The sequence below is a fragment of the Pongo pygmaeus genome, chromosome 10 (assembly GCF_028885625.2).
Source record: "Pongo pygmaeus isolate AG05252 chromosome 10, NHGRI_mPonPyg2-v2.0_pri, whole genome shotgun sequence".
In the NCBI taxonomy this organism is placed as follows: Eukaryota; Metazoa; Chordata; class Mammalia; order Primates; family Hominidae; genus Pongo; species Pongo pygmaeus.
This window is the reverse complement of record NC_072383.2, coordinates 92793753-92815736: the sequence shown is the minus strand read 5'-3', so window position 1 is coordinate 92815736 and position 21984 is coordinate 92793753. Positions and strand designations below refer to the sequence as shown.

Sequence of the window (21984 nt, the reverse complement as noted above, 5' to 3'; positions counted from 1 at the left end):
TATAATTTTAAATTTTAGTCAGCAACTGATTAAGCCCTGTTCTAGACACCACGTCGAGGTACAGGGAAAACAGGACACAGTCCTTGACCTCACATTTGAGTCCCACTAAGAACAAAAAGATAGTGATACTTAAAATTTTTTCCTTTATACTTTGTTTCAGCACCTGAGCTTTGATTTTGTGCATTTTTTAATTTTACTGACTTGTAAAGCATGTTCATGACTGAAAATTTAATAATTTAACCTTGTATGCTTTCTTTAAAATTATTATTAGATTGCAAGACTGGAGGAAGATAAAGAAGAACTACGTAACCAGCTGCTTAATGTTGATCTCACAAAAGACAGCAAACGAGTGGAACAACTTGCTCGAGAAAAAGTCTATTTGTGTCAAAAATTAAAAGGTTTAGAGGCTGAAGTAGTGGAATTAAAGGCTGAAAAGGAGAATTCTGAGGCTCAGGTGGAAAATGCCCAAAGAATACAGGTGCGGCAGTTGGCTGAGATGCAGGCTACAGTCAGATCCCTGGAGGTACGATTCTAATTACTTCCCAGTAGAGTATGGCATACTTTTTTAAAGTGCAGTTGACAAGCCTTTGATTTTTAGAGCATAAATATATGCTCTCCAAGCTAATGCTGATGCATTTGTGTAATCCCAAGAGTATTTATTCTTTTAGTAAAGAAGAAAGCTATTGATTCATAAGCAATACGTATGCTACCACATTTACAAAGGGATATTTATTCTTTGGGAATCAAGTCACCTATCTGAAGTGTCTTAACTCTTAAAATGCCACATAATAGAATATGCAAAATAAAAATATATGTATTTGAGTTTCTGAGAGTAAAGTCATCTCAAACCAGAAAGAATAATTTCTTTCAAGATAGTACATTCCTTACACTGGGATTTGAGGTCTTAAAGTCACAAATCCTGTTTGAACAGAAATACCACACTGATGTATCTTATGACAGCTTCTTGCCAGAGTAGTAAAATCTAACTGTAAAGGTATACATGCCTTTACAGAATTATTTCCCTGGGTTCATTAGAGAAAGATAAGTGTTGGCAGACCTGACTGGTACTCCTACGGGTATTGCCTTATGAAAATTCTTGGTTTCCATTTTATTCAGATACACTTATTCTTCTTAGTTCTTAGTCCCTAACTTGTAGCAAACATACCTGTTTAATTGTTTTTATTTATTTTGTACAGTTCAAAGTGTTTCTTTTTCCTTTGGAATAGTTATAAAATGATTTGGGTGGGGGGGACATTAGCGGGCGTTTATTTGTAGTTAAAATCAATATCCAAATCCAAGATGGTGATTTTTTTTCCCCAGCCAGTGGTACAGGAGTACATTGGTACGTTTTGAAGAGTAGAAGTTACTTTTTTATTTTGTTACATGACGATCTGTCAGTATTTACTGGTTTTCTGAATTAAAAGTTGTCAGTATCATTGTGCCTTAAACATGAAGCAGTTCATTGTGAGATTATGTTGCCATCCTTCCATCCTTAATGTATTTGACACAGTGACAGAATAAGTGAGATCATTGCAGTTGAATATAGCATACAGTCCTGATGTGAAACTTTCCATTGAGGTCCTTTAGAGTGATTATTTTCAGGGCAAGTTGAATGATGACAAAAGATTTATTTGTGACATTTTCAGAAGAGCCTATATTTAATTTTATCATTTGTCAGATGAAATGAAAATAAGCATATGGCAGCAAGCATTTCTTTCTTCTTTAACTTTCTTGGCTATCATTGTGCCCAGAGAGTATTATTTCATATATGAAGAAAATAGTTTTTTTCCTTAATTGTTTGTCGAATATAGTCCTTATCGTATTTAAGGTAGATGTTCCCCAACTTAAGGTGGTTTGACTTATGATTTTTTGACTACACGATAGTGTGAAAGCCATATATGCATTTATGTACTTTGAATTTTGATCTTTTTCTGGGTTACTGATATGTGGTGTGATACTCTTAATGCTGGGTAGCTGCACTGAGCCACAGTTCCCAGTCAGTCATGTGATCATGAGGGTAAATAACCTCTTTACAGAGTACTGTGTTGCCAAATGATTTTTTCCAACTGTAGGCTAATGCATGTGTTTTGAGGATGCTTAAGTTAGGCTAGTCTAAGTATGGACTTAGATATTTTCAATTTGTGATGGGTTTATCAGGATGTAACCCCATCATAAGTCGAAGAGCATCTATATGTATGAAATGAGATGTTATAAAACTGAAATTTATCCTTTAAATGCCAAAATGTTTTCATTTTAATTATGTTGAGGTCGGGTGTAGTCGCTTACGCCTGTAATCCCAGCACTTTGGGAGGCTGAGGTAGCTGGATCACCTGAGCTCAGGAGTTTGAGATGAGCCTGAACAACACGGGTGAAACCCTGTCTCTACAAAAAGTACAAAAATTAGCCAGGCGCCATGGTGTGCACCTGAAGTCCTAGCTACTCAGGAGGCTGAGGCAGGAGAATTGTTTGAGCTCGGGAGGCGGAGGTTGTGGTGAGCCAAGATCGTGCCATTGCACTGCAGCCTGGGAGACAGAGCAAGACCTTGTCTCAAAAAAAAAAAATATATATATATATATATATGTGTGTGTGTGTGTGTATAAATATATATATTTTGTTGAATAGACATGTTTTTTTAAAAAAGATTTTAGTTCCCCTCCCCTCATGAAAGAGTACTATTGATATTACCATACAGAAACTTTTTTGACAACCTACAGACTTCATTAACAATCTTAATTGTGTCATGAGATCAAGAGCCTCTTTGCTCATACTTAAAATGTCTGCAGATCAGCTGAGGATTTTGAAATCATATCTTTCCCTGTTTCTTTTTTTAAAATCATTGATTTTAGATTTTCAATTTTTAGTTGTTACTATCAATGAGCCCTGTCTTCTACTTTCTAATACGCTTTTTCCTATCTGTTGTAGACTGGAAACTTCCAAAATGTTTGAAATAAGTCAGTGTTAAGAGTAAATAGACATCAAATGAATGCCTTAGGTACTTTCTCTCATGAGAGAAGTATATAAACTTTATTTTGTTGATGGTCATTCATATGTTGTTTGTCTAGATACCTTTGTTGCATATTTCCTGGAACACTATCTTTCGTTTGAATTCTACCAATTAGTTTGAGAAAATTTTTGTTACATTGATATATGTTAATGTTGAGGTTTTGAATAATTTTTGTATAATTATAAATGTATTTTAAATAGTGCTTATTTGATTTTGAAATACTTGAAAAATGAATGAATTTTAAAATATTTTGTTTGAATGAAAGGCTGAAAAACAATCAGCTAATTTACGGGCAGAACGCTTGGAAAAAGAGCTACAATCAAGCAGTGAACAAAATACCTTTTTAATTAATAAATTGCATAAAGCTGAACGAGAAATAAATACATTGTCCAGTAAAGTAAGTTGTTTTATGTTTCTGTTTCATTCTTTAGAATGTTTGTTACTATATAATGATAAATTTTATTTTTAATAATTGATTTCTTTATACTGAAATGTTTTATTTTATCATTCTACCTTCTAAGAAATAAATACATTGATCAGTAGAGTATGTTATGCCTCTATTTCATTCTTTAGAATGCTTGATACTGTACAGTGACAAATTTTGTGTTTAGTTCTCTGTATTGAAATATTTTTAATCCTTTCATTCTACCTTCCAAATACATGCAGAATCTGATCAATTCTTACCACATCCACTCTGACTATTCTAGTCCAAGCCATGATTTTTCTAGGCTCAATTTCTGTGCTAGGTTGCTAACTGGTCTTTCTGCTTTATACCCATTCAGAGCTCTGTATGATCTGGATCCTGCAGTCTTTTCACAGCCATGACCATATATTTTTCCTCCTGTTCACTTTGCTCCCTTTGGCCTTCTCATTCTTTGAGCAAACTCACTTCTTGCTCAGGGTTTCTGCACTTGTCTGAGCTTGGCTCAGTCTTCCCTCATGTATCCACATAACTTGCTTCCTCACCCCCTAGATGTTGCCTAACCAGGGAGGCTTTCCTTGTCTTCACATTGTAAAACAGCATCTTCCTTCTTCCTCTGTCTTTCTCTCTATCTTCCTTACCTGCTTCATAGCTCTTAATACTATCTGATATAGTTATTTGGTTTTTATTTTTTGGTCTCTACTTTTCTTTCCCACCACCTTCCCCTCAACCCAATGTAAGCTCCAAGAGAGCAGGGACATTGTTTTCATCACTACTGCTTTTCCAGCTTCTAGAATGGTGCTGGCACATAGTAGGTACTCAATAAATATTTCTTCAATGAATAAATTAGTAGTAGCAGCATGATCTACATTTATATTCTCCTTAACAGACTGGATTCAAATTCTGATTTTTCCGTTACTAAAAAAAGCTGTGTGACCTTGGGCAGTTCACTGTCTCTCTGAAACTTAAGTGCTTTTGTCTATGAAATGGGACTAATACCTACCTTATAGAGTTGTGGCAAAAATTAAATGTAGCTGATGATGAAAATGATAATAGCAGTGATTATACACTGATGATATCCTTAAATAAGAAAATATTGTAACATAAAGAATACAGAATTTTTAGTCCATTGACTAGTCTGTATCTCACTGTCTCAGTAACTATGTGTAACCTTAGGCAAGTTACCTAATATCATTAGGATCCAATTTCCTTATATCTGTAAGAACCCTTCCAGTCTACTAAGACTGTGTAAGAACTACTAGGAAATAATTTGATTGCCTCCTGATTAACTGTAAGTAGATTTTATATTCAACAGATACACATTGAACGCTTATAACTATAGAGTATACAAAAAAAATAGATATAAAACACAAGTAAATTCAGGATATAGGGAGTTTCCATGCTTTTCTTCCAATTCCAGTATAAATTATTTTCAATTTTGTAAAATAATATTGAGTACCTAGTATTTGCCGCACATTGTTCTTGACCTGAGTAGCCAGACTACACTGCTGGAATAATTGGAACCACAGATGTCGCAATAGGACATGGGATGTGCTGGCTTCTGCTGTGGCTTCTCTCTTGGGGGGTCACCAAGTATAATACTTTTCATGCAGTACATTTTACCTGAGCTCCCTAGCTCACCTGTGTGCTGACCCTGATTTTTCTTCATTTTTTTCTGTATATATACTCTTCCCTATTGCTCTTTCCTTTTAGAGTTAGAGCATAGGTGATTTCTCCTACTCCGCTGAAGAAAGAACAGCAATCTAGTATAGTATTTATTTCTCTGTGCTTGTTTATTAATACATGTGGCTAAGAGTTGCCTGTCTTTTTAAAGGCACACTTGCATTATTTTGCGTATAAATGGAGTATTAAATACCATCCTTCAACTTTAAACAAACCAAGTTTCATTTGAAATCTTGTATGTAAAGATTCCATTGGAAGGGTAAATTTTAAAATAATATTTCAAACATGACTGCCACAGTTTTCTTTGCAACTTGAAGTTTTCATCAACATTTTGCAATTCTAGCAAATGGTTGTTTGCAGTGCAAAGGAACACCCGGGGTGTGTTTGTCTAAGTTACTCAAATTCGTAAATGTTTGTCAGATTTTAGAACAAAGTTATGTCAGTGTGAGTATCAGTGTCTTGGATTAAAAGGTATTACCAAAGATGGCCTGAAAATGATGACCTTAAAGAGATTTCACATTCAGTGAGGTAAATTCTTCTAGTTCCCTCATAAGGTTTTTCATTCTCAGAATGCCAATAAAAGGTAGTTTTAAGGAAGCCACCCAACAGAGTTGTCCTTATTTACCTAAATTAAGTGGGTAATTACATCTCAGAACTTTGAAAAAGATCAAGATTTAAGTACCGTCTCTTTGGAATCTGTATCCAGAGCTTCTTAGGTAATACATATTGTCAATTATATTTCCATTTCTTGCTTATTTATACTGTGCTCTTGTGTGTCTTTCTGTGAGTATGTGTACTTTAACAGATACTGACCCCCTGTAAAATGCCCAGTATTGCCAGTTTTGACATTTATTAAAGTTTTGTTAGTAATATCTGAATACTTCCATTGTGTCAAAAACATAAAGCAAATTCACAACATGAAGGCCAGAATCTATATGGCAGACGTTCTGTGAAGAACAGGGTGACTTGGTCCAGTGGAGCTTCAGGAGACCATGAATTGCTTGAAATTTTATGCAACATTTTAACATGAGCATTTTATTTAAAAAAAAAATCCCTAATTTTCCTAGGATTTGGGACTTGATCGCAAAGAAGATTAAGAACCAAGGATCTAGGGGCAGAAAGAAACTTTATTGTAACATTTGGAATTTGGTTCAGATTACTCATAGAAAAGTGCTATTATTTGTCATTACTGGGTAATAAACTTTCATACGTTATTTTAAGTAAAATTCCTTTTAGTATATTTTTAGGAAATTAACAGTGTTCGTATAAGTGATGCATCAGTGATGTTAGGATAATAGAAATAAGGCAATAAAGAAAAACTTAAGATCCATAAATGAGTACATTTGAATGCAGAGAGGACAGGTAAATTGCTTGAGCATATACCACTGGTTTAACAGCAAAAGTAGGCCTGAAGACAGACCTCACTTGTTGCTTGACTTCCTATTCGGTGTTCTTTCAGTTTCAATAATTATAGTTTAGTTAAAAATGTCTTCTCATTTCAGTAAATTTCAGGGTGAAATGAATAAGAAATAAGTTTTTGTAGATCTTGAAGTTACCATGAGATGAATCAACTTCCTATGAAATAAGATGGCTCTAATTTTCCACCTCATGCAGCTATAGTATGTTTGTTAATGAAATGCTGTGTCATTCTTAACCTTTTACAGTTAGTATATAATGGCAGGTTATAATTACATTTGTCATAGTGATTGGATTTTCTTTGTAATTGTATTTCTTCAAAATTTTAAAGTATTTATAATTTAAATTCTATCTGTCCATGAAATTATAATGTAGTAAAATCCAATCTACAGAAAGTTTAAGTATTAAAACAAATTATCAGCTGCTTTCATGTAAACATCATTTTATAAAACTTACTTTTATAGAAAATAACTTCCAAAAGGAAATTAAAACTACAGGCCAGGTGTGGTGGCTTAACGCCTGTAATCCCAGCACTTTTGAAGTCCGAGGCGGGTGGATCACGAGGTCAGGAGTTCAAGACCAGCCTGGCCAAGATGGTGAAACCCCATCTCTGCTAAAAATACAAAATTTAGCCAGGTGTGGTGGTGCATGCCTGGTAATCCTAGCTACTCAGGAGGCTGAGGCAGAGAATTTGCTTGAACCCAGGAGACGGAGGTTGCAGTAAGCTGAGATTAAGCCACTGTACTCCAGCCTAGGCGACAGAGCGAGACTCTGTCTCAAAAAATAAATAAATAAAAATGCAAAACTGATGTCAGCACAAGGTCGCCATTTTATGTACGGTCATTTAAAAATCTACGAGTTAATTTGGAGGGATGTCTTATTGTAGTTACCAGTACATAAGGCAGTACTCACTTTTCTGTTTATTTCCTTTGGATGAGGATTTTGCATGAAACTATTCCTTGAAACATTTTCAGGACCTTTTGTTGATGGAGTATCTTCCAGTAAGACACTTCTATTTCTTATCCTTGCCCTCTTTGGCTCTAGGAGCTCTTTTTGATTTGTGTCTGACTCCCAACTCCAGTATTTATGGGGTTTTATTGGACTCTTAAGTAAATTGTCTTTTACTTTCCTGTTTCTACCATCTCACATTTTCTATATTTGACTTGTATGTATTTGTAGTTTCCTACTCTGATTCCATACTTTTATATATTTGGATAATATATCAGAAAACGGGTTAATCTAACCTTTGTGTTTGTATTGATTAAATCCTTATTATATGACTATATCTAATTTTAGAAACTCCTTACCAAAGAGAAGGGCTATGAAAAATGAATTTATATGATTTATACTTGTTCCTGCCCCCATCCCCTACCTAATACTTGTGCACATGCACACACAGACACAATCTATACACATACACTGTCACCAGATTCAATTGATTCTTCCTTCCCCCCTCCGTTTATTCATTTCTTGCCTCTTAATTGATTTATTTACCTTCAATTTCTTAAGCCAACGGACTCACGTTAGTTAATTGTGCCACCTTCAACAGCTAACCTGAAAAACAACCCTTTTGTATGGTATATAAAGTTTATTCCCTGCCATTCCTCCACAGATTTCACATCTTCCAGTGCTCTACATGTAATACATAGCTTGTTTTAAGAGCAGACCATGTGATGTTATACATATAATAACATTTTGTATGCTGTTCCTTCTACCTAGAGTACCTTCTTTGTCTCCAACACATTTTTTATTCTTAATTTTAATTTTTTTTAGAGATAAGATCTCACTCTGTCACCCAGGCTGGAGTACATTGGCACAATCATAGCACTGCAGCCTCAAACCCCTAGACTCAAGTGATCCTCTCACCTCAGTCTCCCCAGTGGCTGGGACTAAGGGGCATGTCATGTCTGGCTAATTTTTAAATTTTTTTTTAGAGAAAGGATCTCACTATGTTGCCCAGGCTAGTCTCCAACACGAGGCCTCAAACACTTCCTTCTGCCACAGCCTCTTGAGTAGCTGGGATTTTAGGTGCAAGTTACTGTGTCCAGCTGTGGACACTTTTTAAAAGGAAGGTTTCCGGCCAAGTGCAGTGGATTACAACTATAATCCTAGCACTTTAGGAGGCCAAAGCAGGAGGACTGCTTGAGGCCAGGAGTGTGAGACCAGCCTGGTCAACATGGCAAGACCCCATCACTACAAAAAAATTGAAAAATTACCTGAGTTTGGTGGTGTGCACCGGTAGTCCTGACAGCTACTTGGAATGCTGAGGAGAGAGGATCACTTGAGCCCAGGAATTTGAAGTTAAAGCGAGCTATGATTGTGCCACTGCACTCCAGCCTGGATGACATAGCGAGACCCTGTCTTTTAGAAATATTAACAAATTTTAAAAGTTTCAGGATTTTTTCCCTGCAGATTTTTCAATCATTGAGTATTTGATTTTAGATACTTGTAATTAAGTCTTTAAGGCAAGATTAAGCCAAAGGACCATACACAGATATTCGTAAAGAAATGCCTCTCTTCTGTTAGGAAAGAACAGTGTTTTCTTGATGTCTCCTTATTTGAAGTACTGTTGCAGGCACTGACACTCCTTTCTTTTGGAAGATACTTAGACTCTACTTTACTACCAAAGCGTTTTCTTGTTTCCACTTATGTTTTGGGGTAAGTATTGAATGGCAAGAAAATGACCAATAGTAATTTCAGTTTTTAATTATCAACAGGTAAAAGAACTTAAACATTCAAACAAACTGGAAATAACAGACATCAAACTGGAGACAGCAAGAGCTAAGAGTGAGCTAGAAAGAGAAAGGAATAAGATTCAAAGTGAACTGGATGGTAATATGTGATTTCCCTTCCTGCTGCTGCTGCTGCTGCTTATTTTCAGATGTGAACTCAAATTATTAAAATAGTTGAACCTGAATTTTTATTTCCAAATTTTCAACTTAATTTAGTTTTAATTTTGGAGTACATATGAAATGTTTATTATATGTTGAGTGTTTTGTTCATTGTAAGATTTAATAACTTTAAAAAATCAGTCTTATGTTTTTATCATAGTTATTGGATACATAAATGAATTTTGTAATTGGGATGCCATACTTCCTGATTTATAAGTTTTAAATCTATTTATGGTGTCGTTATTAGTCCCAGGACACTTTAAGTCTAGAGAATGTGAGAAAGATAATTGGGTTCCAGGCTTAATTTTTTTCAATTAAAAATTTTTTTTTATGTAGACCCCAGGCCAGTTCATTGTAGCCTAGTGCAGAGTAGGCTTATTTATTTATTTTTTATTTTTGAGACGGAGTCTCGCTCTGTCCCCCTGGCTGGAGTGCAGTGGCATGATCTCGGCTCACTGGAAGCTCTGCCTCCCAGGTTCACGCCATTCTCCTGTCTCAGCCTCCCAAATAGCTGAGACTACAGGCGCCCACCACCAGGCTGGCTATTTTTTTGTTTTTTTAAGTAGAGACAGCGTTTGACTGTGTTAGCCAGGATGGTCTTGATCTCCTGACCTCGTGATCCGCCTGCCTCGGCCTCCCAAAGTACTGGGATTACAGGCATAAGCCACTGTGCCCGGCCGAGTAGGCTTATTTTTAAGTTCCAGTTTAATCTTAGAACATCCGTCTCATCAGATTTCCTCATTATTTATGTTGTTTCTAACTTGAAGTATTTAAATAAGCTTACCTTTGGCCTGTAGCTATCCTTGAGTTGATCTGTAGTTGAACTCATTTCAGAGTTTATGATGAATGCCTTTCATGTTTTGAAATGGGGTCTTACCTTGTTGCCCATGCTAGCCTTGAACTCCTGGGCTCAAATGGTCCTCCTGCCTAAGCCTCCTCAGTAGCTGGGACTACAGGTGCTAACGCCGTGTCTGGCTGCTATGAATGATTTTTTCCAATTATTAATTTCTATTTGTTGACTCTTGATTTCCATAGAGTTAGGGAGTAAATTTTTTTAGGAACTTAAAGAATGCTGCATTTTGTTTTTACGTTGAGTTAGATGTGAATTTGCTTTAGTTATTCCATCTGCAAAGTATTTGCCATTTCATCACAAAGATTTCTGAATTCATTGTACAAACTTGAAAGTGTCCATGTTATTTATACTTCTGCTAGAGATCTAGCAATTCTGCTAGAATCAATAGGTTTTGAAGGGTTTTGTGATTTATTTCACTCTGCTATCGGCCAGCTTTGTCTATGATGCTGTCTTAGAGGCTTAGGTCACAGAACCTCTTTAGAGGTGAAGTAAGTAAACCTCTGGTTATCATCCAGGTTGATCTCAACTCTCAATGTTCGAATGAGTAAATGTATACAGCCTTTTATTAAAGTTTTTATATGTGTATGCACTAAATAAACAGTGACAGGAAAATTTGCTCTGAGTTTTAGCCTGTTTCATTCTTATTTTAAGAGTGTTTATTAATGATGTGAGTATTGTTGAGAATATATATTTGTAGAGACTTTCTACATTATTTTAGTTGTCTTACCAGCTTATGAATGCTTGCTGTTAAATGTGATTTTTCATCTTAATAACATTGAATATAGTACACTTTTCTCCTTAAAAAACACTAGGATTACAGTCAGACAATGAAATTCTCAAAGCAGCTGTTGAACACCACAAAGTGCTCTTAGTAGAAAAGGATCGTGAATTAATACGTAAAGTACAAGCTGCCAAAGAAGAAGGTTATCAAAAACTTGTGGTATTACAAGATGAAAAGTAAGTACTTAATTACCTTAGTTTGACTTAAATATCCTTGCAAATGAAAACATTTTGCTGTCATATCATCTTTATTATAGTTCTTGTAACATAATTATGATCTCTTGTTTTAGGTTAGAACTCGAGAACAGATTAGCAGATTTGGAGAAAATGAAAGTGGAACATGATGTCTGGAGGCAATCTGAAAAGGATCAGTATGAAGAGAAATTGCGGGCTTCACAGATGGCAGAAGAGATCACCAGGAAGGAGCTTCAGAGTGTTAGGTTATATATACATATATATTTAAAGTTTTTCATGTTGAAATAAGGTCAGAGTTAACAAAATGATGTACAACTAGTACAAAGAATTCCCATGTGCCCTTCACCCTGATCTCCCAAATACAAATACCTATGTAACCATATTATAATAATCAAGATTAAGAAATTAGTGTGAATATAATCAGGAAATCAGGCATTACTATTATAAAATCTATTAACTGTACTTAAATTTTACCAGTTGTCCCACTGATGTCTTTTTTCTGGTCTAAAACCCAATTCAGGATCACATGTTGCATTTAGATACTTTTAATCTGGAACATATGAACACTTTGACAAATACTTGTCAGTATTTTGTATATCCTCTCTCAATTTGGTTTTGTATTGCATTTTTCATGGTTAAATTCAGGTTAGGCGTTTTTAGCAAAACATCAAAGTCATGTGTCCTCAGTGAATCATATTAGGAGTTTCATGATTTGGCCCCTTAACTGGTGATTTTAACCTTGATCAGTTGGTTAAGGTGGTATCTGCCACATTTTTCCCCTATAAAATTACTATTTTTTCCCTTTGTAATATATAATTATCTTGTGGTTGCCTATATGATATTTCAAGTCTGTGTAAATATTCTCATATTTTGCCTTTATATAATCTTCCATTAATTTTAGTATCCATTGATAATTCTTAACTGAAACAGTTATAACTCTAGCATTTGCCAAATGGTGGTCTTTCCATTTCTGTGATCCTTCCTCATTTATTAGTTGGAATTCTCTTGAAAGGAAGAGCTTTCCCTTCTCCTCTAAATATATTTATATCATTATGGATTTATACATACATTTTTTTCTATAGATTATAAAATTTTGTTATTTTTTTTGTTGCTCAACTTTTCTCGGATTTGGCTATTGGAAGATCTTTCAAGTTGAATCCCATGTCCTTTTGACATAATCCCACCATTTATTGTGACTTTTTTCTGTCATTACAGGATGTTCTGTGATTCTCTTTCACTTTCCCTGCCCCAGCCCCGGAATTAAACATTTCCCTGAGGTGCTTTGATTCCTTTTTAATTGGAGAATGGTATTTAGAAACCAAAATCTCAACTCTAGGTATGCTTATTGGTACTAGAGAGTCATTGCTTCTAGGTCCTCCCAGTGAACTGAAAAGTACATATTTACATCTATTTCTTGATTTTTTCTCTATATTAATAATCTTGAGTTTACACTGATATTTCCAGTTCTGTTCCAGCACCATGGAGTTCATTCTGGCCTTCCTCTTTTCATACTTGCAATTCTTTTGACAGTGAGAAAACTGGCATTCATTATTCATACCATATTTACTTATTTCCTCAGTCTTAAAATATAAAGTTGTTTTAGAATTGCTAACTCATCACTCAATGAAAAACAAACCTATTAACTTACATGTAATATTTGTATATAGTTGTTTTTATCTTTAGCCTTAGAGTATATAGTCAAAATATTGTTTTCCAAAGTTACTTAGGATTTTTCTGACCAAATTCTCCTTTAACGTGGTTTGTTATTCACTTATAAAGCAGGTTTATTCTTTCTATTCTATTCTATTATGAGTCCATACCTCATCCTTGTTTATTTATTTATTAATATATTGGGCATTTGAAATGTCTACATGGTTCTAAAGGACAACTATAACACACCAAAAACAAAAACAAAAAACCAAAAAAACAAAACCCTCAAAAAAGTGCCACTTCCCACATCTACTCTACCCTGTTCCCATTTCCCTCATCTTTTCTCATCTATCCTGCCCCATGTGAGATTAATCTCATTAGTTTCTGGTTTAGACTTCCTACATTTTTTGTTTGTTTGTTTGTTTTTGTTCCTCACAAATATCAGATGTCATTGAATTTTTCCTTCTTTCTTATCAGTGTACCCTGGAAACTGCTTCAGATTAGTTCATAGAGATTAACCTCATTCTTTTTTATGGCTGCATAGCACTCCGCTATGTGTATCTATCAGTGTTTAGTGAAATAGTCTCCTATGTTCATTTAGTTTCCAATATTTTGTCTTTTTTTTTTTTTTGAAACACAGTCTTGCTCTGTTGCCCAGGCTGGAGGGCAGTGGGGCGATCTTGGCTCACTGCAGCCTCCGCCTCTGCCTCTGGGATTCAAGCGATTCTCCTGCCTCCTGAGTAGCTGAGATTACAGGTGTATGTCACCACAACTGGCCAAATTTTGTATTTTTAGTAGAGGTGGGGTTTCACCATGTTGGCCAGGCTGCTCTCAAACTTCTGGGTTCAGGTGATCTGCCCACCTCGGCCTCCCAGAGTACTGGGATTATAGGTGTTGAGCCACTGCACCTGGCCTCCAGTATTTTGTGATTACAACTAATGATGCAATCAATAATGTTGTACATGTAAATATTTTCATTTTCTGGAGGTGTATCTTCAGGGTGAAGAAGTAAATAGGTGGGGCAAAATGTAAATCATATGCAGTTTTGTTGGATATTGCCAAATTTCCATCCAAGAGAATTATATCACTTTGCATCTTAGTGCAGTTTAATTTGCATTTCTCATATTATAAATGAGATTGAACAATGTTTCATGTGTTTAAGGGCCATTTTTATATCATTTTTGTATGTATTGTTTGTTCTTGTCTTTCCCTATTGTACTTGGTTTTTTTGGCCTTTTTTCCCTTGCTTAAATTTTTTTTTTTAAATTACCTTACTTTTTAAGAGTTCTTTATGTATTAGGATTATGCTGCAGATATTTTCTGCCAGTGTGTGTCAGCAGTCTTTTGATTTTGCTTCCGTTATTTTTTTGCCATGCAAAAATTTTTATTATGTAATCAAATTTAATCTGTTATTGCCTCTGGGTATTAAGTCAGAGTTAGTAGTCTCTCCCTGAACTGAGGTTAAAGAGGAAGTCACTTCTTTTTGCTTGTATGATTTCATTTTTTACATTTTGTTCTCTGATCTATTTGAAGTGTATTCTTTTGTGTGTTGTGAGGTATGGATTTAATTAGTTTTTTCTAAATGGCTAATTGATTGTCCCACACTTTTATTAAAAACCTATCTTTGCCCCAGTGATTCATGATGATGCTTTTATTGTATTTTAAATTTCCATATATACTTGGGTATATTTCTGGATTTTCTCTTCTGTTTCACTCATCTGGTTGTCTGTTCATGTGCCATTTTACAATTTAAAAAAAATAATTTTGTTTTAATTTTTATTTAGAGACAGAGTCTTTCTTTGTTGCCCAGGCTGGAGTGAGTGATCATGGCTCACTGTAACACTGAACTCCTGAGCTCAAGCAATCCTCCTGCCTCAGCCTCCCAAGTAGTTGGAACTTTAGGTGCCCATACCATTATTATGATACTTTAATTATAGAGGCTTTATAGTATGCTTTAATAACTGGTTGTGGTACTCAGTCATTATAGTTTTTCTCTCAGTATTTTCCTCGCTATAATTATATGTTTGTTTTTTCATAGCAACTTGAATATTAATGTCTAGCTGCATTAAAAAGTTTGTTTGCAGTTTTATTGGGATTTCATTAATTTTTTTCCAATATTTGAAAATTGATAAAATACATATAAAAATAAAATCTACCATCTTAACTATTTTTAAGTGTACAATTCAGTGGTATTGAATACATTCATATTGTGGAACCATGATTACCATCCATCTCTAGAGTTCTTTTTACCTTGTAAAACAAACTCTGTACCCATTAAACAATAACTCCCCATTAGCCCGTCCTCCCAAACCCTGGTAATCACCATTTCACTTTCTGTCTTTTAGGATTTTTGACTACTATACATACCTTTGTAAGTGGAATCAAACAGTATTTGTCTTATTTATTTTTTTTTTTTGACTGGGTTATTTTACTTAGCATGATGTCATTACTTTTTTTTTTTTTTTTTTGAGACAGCGTCTCACTCTGTTGCCCAGGCTGGAGTGCAGTGGCGTGATCTCAGCTCACTGCAACCTCTGTCTCCCAGGTTCAAGCCATTCTCCTCCCTTAGTCTCCCAAGTAGCTGGGATTAAAGGCGCCTGTTACCATACCTGGCTAATTTTTGTATTTTTAGTAGAGATGCCATTTCACCATGTTGGCCAGGCTGGTCTCGAACTCATGACCTCAGGTGATCTGCCCACCTCAGCCTCCCAAAATGCTGAGATTACAGGCGTGAGCCACCACACCTGGCCTAATGTTCATTACTTTCTAAGGCTTAATAATATTTCAATTCTACATATATACTATATTTATCGATTTGTCTATGGACACCTGGATTTCTTCCACATTTTAGCTATTAATAATGCTGTTATGAACATGTGTGTACAAACATCTCCTTACGACCTTGGTTTCAGTTATTATGGGTATATATCCAGAAGAAGAATTACTGGATTATACTGTAATTCTGTTTTTAATTTTTTGAGGAACTGCCATTCTATTTTCTTCAGTAGCTGCACCATTTTAAATTCCCACCAAAAATGCACAAGACTTCTAATTTCTCCATATCTTCACCAGCACTTATTTCATGTTTTTAAAAAACTTAATTGACACACAATTGTACATGTTTACAGGGTACAGTGTGATATTTTGATTCATGTATACAATGTGTAATGATCAAATCAGGGTAATTAACATATCCAATCACCTCAAACATTAAATGCATTCTTTCATTTGGGAACATTCAAAATCGTCTCTTCTAGCTCAAATATACAATAAATTAGTGCTAACTGTAGTCAGTCTGTAGTGCTGTAGAACACCAGAAATTATTCTTCCTATCCAATAGTAATTTTGTATTTGTTAACCAACCTCTGTCTTCCTTCCTCACTACCCTTCCAGCCTCTAGTAACCACTATTCTACTCTCTAGTTCTATGAAATAAACTGTTTAGCTTGCACATGTGAGTGAGAACATGCAGTATATATCTTTGTGTGCCTGACTTAATTAACAGTTGTCCTCCATACTTGTCCATGTTGCCATGAATGACAGGATTTCATCCTTTTTTATGGCTGAATAGTATTCCATTGTTTATATATGCCACATTTTCTTTATCCATCCGTTGATGGGCACGTAGGTTGATTCCATATCTTGCTTACTGTGAATAGTTCTACAGTAAACATAGGAGTGCAAATATCACTTTGACATACTAATTTACTTTGCTTTGGGTATATTCCTGGGTCCTGTGGTAGTTCTGTTTCAGTTTTTTTTGAGACAGGGTCTCACTTTGTCACCTAGGCTGGAGTGCAGTGGTATGATCTCGGCTCACTGTAACCTCTGCCTCCAGGTTCAAGTGATTCTCTTGCCTCAGCCTCCCGAGCAGCTGGGATTACAGGTGTGTGCCACCATGCCTGGCTAGTTGATTGATTGATTGATTGTTATTTTTAGTAGAGATGGGGTTTCACTGTGTTGGCCAGGCTGGTCTGCAACTCTTGACCTCAAGTGATCCACCTGCCTTGGACTCCCAAAGTACTGAGATTACAAGCGTGAGCCACCGCACTTGGCCTGTTGTTAGTTTTTTTTGTAGAGCTTCCATACTGTTTTTCTTAATGGCTATACTAATTTACATCCCCACTAACAGTGTATTAGAGTCCCTTTTCTCCTCATTCTTGACAACATTTGTTTTGTCTTTTTGACAGTAGGCATTCTAGCTGGTGAGATGAAATCTCATTGTGGTTTGATTTGCATTTCCCTGATGAATAGTTATGTTGAACAATTTTTCATAAATGATCCATTCAGATCATTTGCCCATTTTTAAATAGAATTACTCGGGGCTTTTTGCGGTTGTTTGAGTTTCTTGTTTATTCTAAATTTTAATCCCTTGTCAGATAAATAGTTTGCAGGTGGGCCAGGTGTGATGGTTCACATCTGTAATCCCAGCACTTTGAGAGGCCAAGGTGGGCAGATCACCTGAGGTCAGGAGTACAAGACCAGCCTGACCAACATGGTGAAACCCTGCCTCTACTAAAAATACAGAAGTAGCTGGGCTGGTGGTGTGCGCCAGTAATCCCAGCTACACGGGAGGCTGAGGCAGGAGAATTGCTTGAACCTACGAGGCGGAGGTTGTGGTGAGCCGAGACCATGCCATTGCACCCCAGCCTGGGCAAAAAGAGCGAAACTCTGTCTCAAAAAAAAAAAAAATTAGTTTGCAGGTATTAATGTTTTCTCCCATTGTATAGGTTGTCTCTTTACTCTGTTGATTGTTTCCTTTGTTGTGCAGAAACTTGGTTTGATATGATCTCATTTATCTATGTTTGCTTTTGTTGCCTGTGTTTTCTGTTGTTATAGTTGTTTCATTTATTTTGTTTTTGTATTTATATAAGGGATGGGATTTTGCTGTGTTGCCCAGGCTGGATTGCAGTGGGTATTCACAGGTGCAATGCTACTATTGTTCAGCATAGAGTTTTGACCCACTCTATTTCTGACCTGGGTCAGATCACCCCTCCTTAGGCATTCTGGTGGTCCTCTACTCTTGGGAGGTCATTATCCTGATGCGAAACTTAATGTGAATGCCCGATTGCAATAGCACACTACAGCGCCTACAGCACAAAATTTCTGGACTCAGGTGATCCTCTTGCCTCAGCTTCCCAAGTAGCTGAGACTATAGGCACGTGCTACCATGCCCAACTTGTTGCCTTTGTTATTGAGGTCTCACCCGTAAAATCTTCCCCTAGGGCAATGTCCTGAAGTCTTTTCCTTGTGTTTTCCTGTAGTAGTTTCATAGTTTGGGGTCTCATACTTAAGTCTTTGATTTTTATATATGACGAGAGATGGACCTAGTTTTATTCTTCTGCATTTGGATATGCAGTTTTCCCATAATCATTTATTGAAGAGGCTGTCCTTTCCTCAATGTATTTTCTTGGTGCTTTTGTTGAAAATCAGTTATCTGTAAATATGTGGAATTATTTTTGACTTCTCTATTCTGTTTCATTTGTGGGTGTATCTGTTTTTATGCCAGTACTATGGTGTTTTGGTTACTACAGCTTTGTAGCATATTTTGAAGTCAGATAGTGTGATAGATATCTCCAGCTTTGTTCTTTTTACTCTTTGGAGTCTTGTGACTCCATGCAAATTTTAAGATTTTTTTTTAAATTTCTGTGAAGAAATTCATTGGTAATATGGTAGTAATTACATTGACTGTAGATCACTTTTGGTAGTATGGTCATGTTAACAATATTAATCTTCCAATCCATAAGCATGAGATTTCTTTTCATTTTTTGGTGTCTTCAATTTCTTTAATCAGTATTTTATAGTTTTCCTTTTAGAGAGCTTTTACCTCCTTGGTTGAATTTATTCGTAGGTATTTTAATTTTTATAATTATAATAAAGAAGATTTCTTTCTTTTCCAGTTAGTTTAAGTATGTAGAAATGCTACTGATTTTTGTATGTTGAGTTTTTTTATCCTGAAACTTTAATGAATTACAAATTCTAAGAGCTTTTTGATGGGATCTTTAGGTTTTTCTATATATAAGATAATGTCATCTGAAGTGGACAGTTTTGACTTCCTCCTTTTTTATTTTGAAGCCATTTATTTCTCTCTCATGCCTAATTGCTTTGGCTGAGATTTCCAGTGCTGTGTTGAATAAGATTGACAAGGGTGAACATCCTTGTATTGTTCCAGTTCTTAGAAGAAAAGCTTTCAATGTTTTTTTGTTCAGTATGATGTTAGTTGTGGTTTTGTCATACATGGTATTCATTGTATTGAGGTATGTTTCTTTTATACCTAATTTTTTTTAAAGTTTTTGTCATGAAGGAAAGCTGAATTTTTGTCAGACGCTTTTTCTGCATGTATTGAAATTATCATTTTTTCTTCATTCAGTTGATATGATGTATCACATTTATTGATTTGCATATATTGAACCATCCTTGCATACCTGTGATAAATCCAACTTGATCATGGTGAGTAATCTTTTTAACGTGTTGCTGGATTTGGTTTGCTGGTGTTTTGTTGAGGGTTTTTGCATCTGTATTTATTAGGGATACTGGCCATAGTGCTCTTTTTTTTGTTGTGTCCCTGTCTGGTTTTGGTGTCAGGGTAATGCTGGCCTCGTAGAATGAGTTTGGAAGAATTCTCTCCCTTTCAATTTTTTGGAACAGTTTGAGAAGAATTAGTATTAGTTCTTTTTTAAAAATTTGGTAGAATTCAGCAGTGAAGCCATCTGGTCCTGGGCTTTTTTTCTTGGGAGACTTTTTATTGATGATGCAGTCTTGTTACTCATTATTGATCTGTTCAGGTTTTGTATTTCCTTCTGTTTGGTTCAGTCTTGATAGGTTTTGTGTGTTTAGCAATTTATCCATTTTCTCTAGGTTTTCCAATTTGTTGTCCTACAGTTGCTCATAATAGTCTCTAATGATCTTTAGTATTTCTGTGGCATCAGCTGTAATGTCTGCTTTTTCATTTTTGATTTTATTTATTTGGGTCTTCTCACTTTTAGTTAGTCTAGCTAATGTTTTGTCAATTTTGTTTTTTCAAAAAACCAACATTTTGTTTTGTTGATATTTTATAGTTTTTTAGTCTCCTTTTTGCCGAGACCGGCTCAGTCGGGGAGACCCTAACCCAGCGGCACTAGAGGAATTAAAGACACACACACAGAAATATAGAGGTGTGAAGTGGGAAATCAGGGGTCTCAGCCTTCAGAGCTGAGAGCCCCGAACAGAGATTTACCCACATATTTATTAACAGCAAACCAGTCATTAGCATTGTTTCTATAGATATTAAATTAACTAAAAGTACCCCTTAAGGGAAACGAAGGGATGGGCCGAATTAATTGCAGCGGGAATACGCCCTTAAGACACAGATGCTCAGGGTTTTGTTTGTGGCTTAAGAATGCTTTTAAGCGGTTTTCTGCCCTGGGCGGGCCATGTGTTCCTTGCCCTCGTTCCTGTAAACCCACAACCTTCCAGCTTGGACGTTATGGCCATTATGGACATGTTACATTGCTGCAGAGATTTTATTTATGGCCAGTTTTGGGGCCAGTTTATGGCCAGACTTTGGGGGCCTTGCTCCCATCATCTTTTTGTAAGTTTCTGTACTGATTTTTATGTTTTAGTTCCCCTCTACTAACTTTGGGCTTTGTTTGTTCTTGTTTTTCTTTTCTTTTTTTTGAGACGGAGTCTCACTCTGTTGCCCAGGCTGGAGTGCAGTGGCGCGATCTTGGCTCACTGCAAGCTCTGCCTCCTGGGTTCACGCCATTCTCCCGCCTCAGCCTCCCGAGTAGCTGGGACTACAGGCGCCTGCCACCACGCCTGGCTAATTTTTTGTATTTTTAGTAGAGATGGGGTCTCACGGTGTTAGCCAGGATGGTCTCAATCTCCTGACCTCGTGATCCACCCGCCTCGGCCTCCCAAAGTGCTGAGATTACAGGTGTGAGCCACTGTGCCCAGCCTATTCTTGTTTTTCTAGTTCCCTGGGGAACGTGATTATGTTGTTGATTTGAAGTTTTTGTACTTTTTTGATGTAGGCATTTATTGCTATAAACTTTCACTCTTAATTCTGCTTTTGTGGTATTCATTGCATAGGTTTTGGGTATATTGTATTTTTATTTTTATTTATTTGTTTTTAAGAAATTTTTTGTTTCTTTTTTTTTTTTGAGACGGAGTCTTGCTCTGTAGCCAGGCTGGAGTGCAGTGGCACGATCTCAGCTAACTGCAACCTCTACCTCCCAGATTCAAGCAGTTCTCCTGCTTCAGCCTCCCGAGTAGCAAGGCGTGTGCCACCATACCCATATAATTTTTATATTTTTAGTAGAGACAGGGTTTCACCATGTTGGCCAGGATGGTTTCGATCTCTTGACCTTGTGGTCCTCCCGCCTCAGCCTCCTGAAGTGTTGGGATTACAGGTGTGAGCCACCACACCTGGCCTTCAGTTTATTTTTTAATTTCCTCCTTGACTCATTGGTCATTCAGGAGCATGTTATTTAATTTTCATGTATTTGTACACCTTTCAGAGTTCTTCTTGTTACTGATTTCTAGTTTTACACTGCTATTGTCAGAAAATATACTTGATATATTGATTTTTAAAAATTTATTGAGACTTGTTTTGTGGCCTAACATATGGTCTGTCCTGTGGAATGCTCCATGTTCTGATAAAAAGAGTGAATATTCTGGCCAAGCATGGTGGCTCATATCTGCAATCCCAGCACTTTGGGAGACCAAGGTGGGCAGATCACTTGAGGTCAGGAGTTGGAGAGCAGCCTGGCCAAAATGGTGAAACCTTGTCCCTACTAAAACTACAGGAAAAAATTGATTGGGCTTGGTGGTGCGTGACAGTAATCCCCGCTACTCGAGAGGCTGAGGCACAAGAACCCAGGAGGTAGAGGTTACAGTGAGCCGAGATTGTGCCACTGCCCTCCAGCCTGGGTGCCAGATCAAGACTCCGTCTCAAAAAAAAAAAAAGGAAGAAGAAGAATGAGTATTCTGCGTTCTCCAGCTACTGGATGAAATGTTTTACAAGTGTCTGTGAAGTCCATTTGGTCTACAGTGTAATTTAAATCTATGTTTCTTTCTAGGTGATCTGTTTAATGCAGAGAGTGGGGTATTGA

The 21984-nt window shown here is 36.2% G+C and overlaps 1 protein-coding gene across 17 annotated transcripts in view; it reads left to right on the top strand.

The window, feature by feature from the left end:
• The window catches only part of CEP83 (centrosomal protein 83), a 154947-nt gene that overhangs the window by 87484 nt on the left and 45479 nt on the right, over positions 1 to 21984 (top strand). For 11 of the 17 annotated variants that reach the window (XM_063646574.1, XM_063646575.1, XM_054442106.2 and 8 more), the window contains 5 exons: positions 272 to 523; positions 3270 to 3401; positions 9242 to 9356; positions 11081 to 11225; positions 11339 to 11488. In XM_063646574.1, the coding sequence (XP_063502644.1) occupies positions 272 to 523; positions 3270 to 3401; positions 9242 to 9356; positions 11081 to 11225; positions 11339 to 11488 (794 nt within the window). The remainder of the gene's footprint in view (positions 1 to 271; positions 524 to 3269; positions 3402 to 9241; positions 9357 to 11080; positions 11226 to 11338; positions 11489 to 21984) is intronic. The other 6 variants (XM_063646576.1, XM_054442108.2, XM_054442109.2 and 3 more) reach the window with 1 other exon arrangement.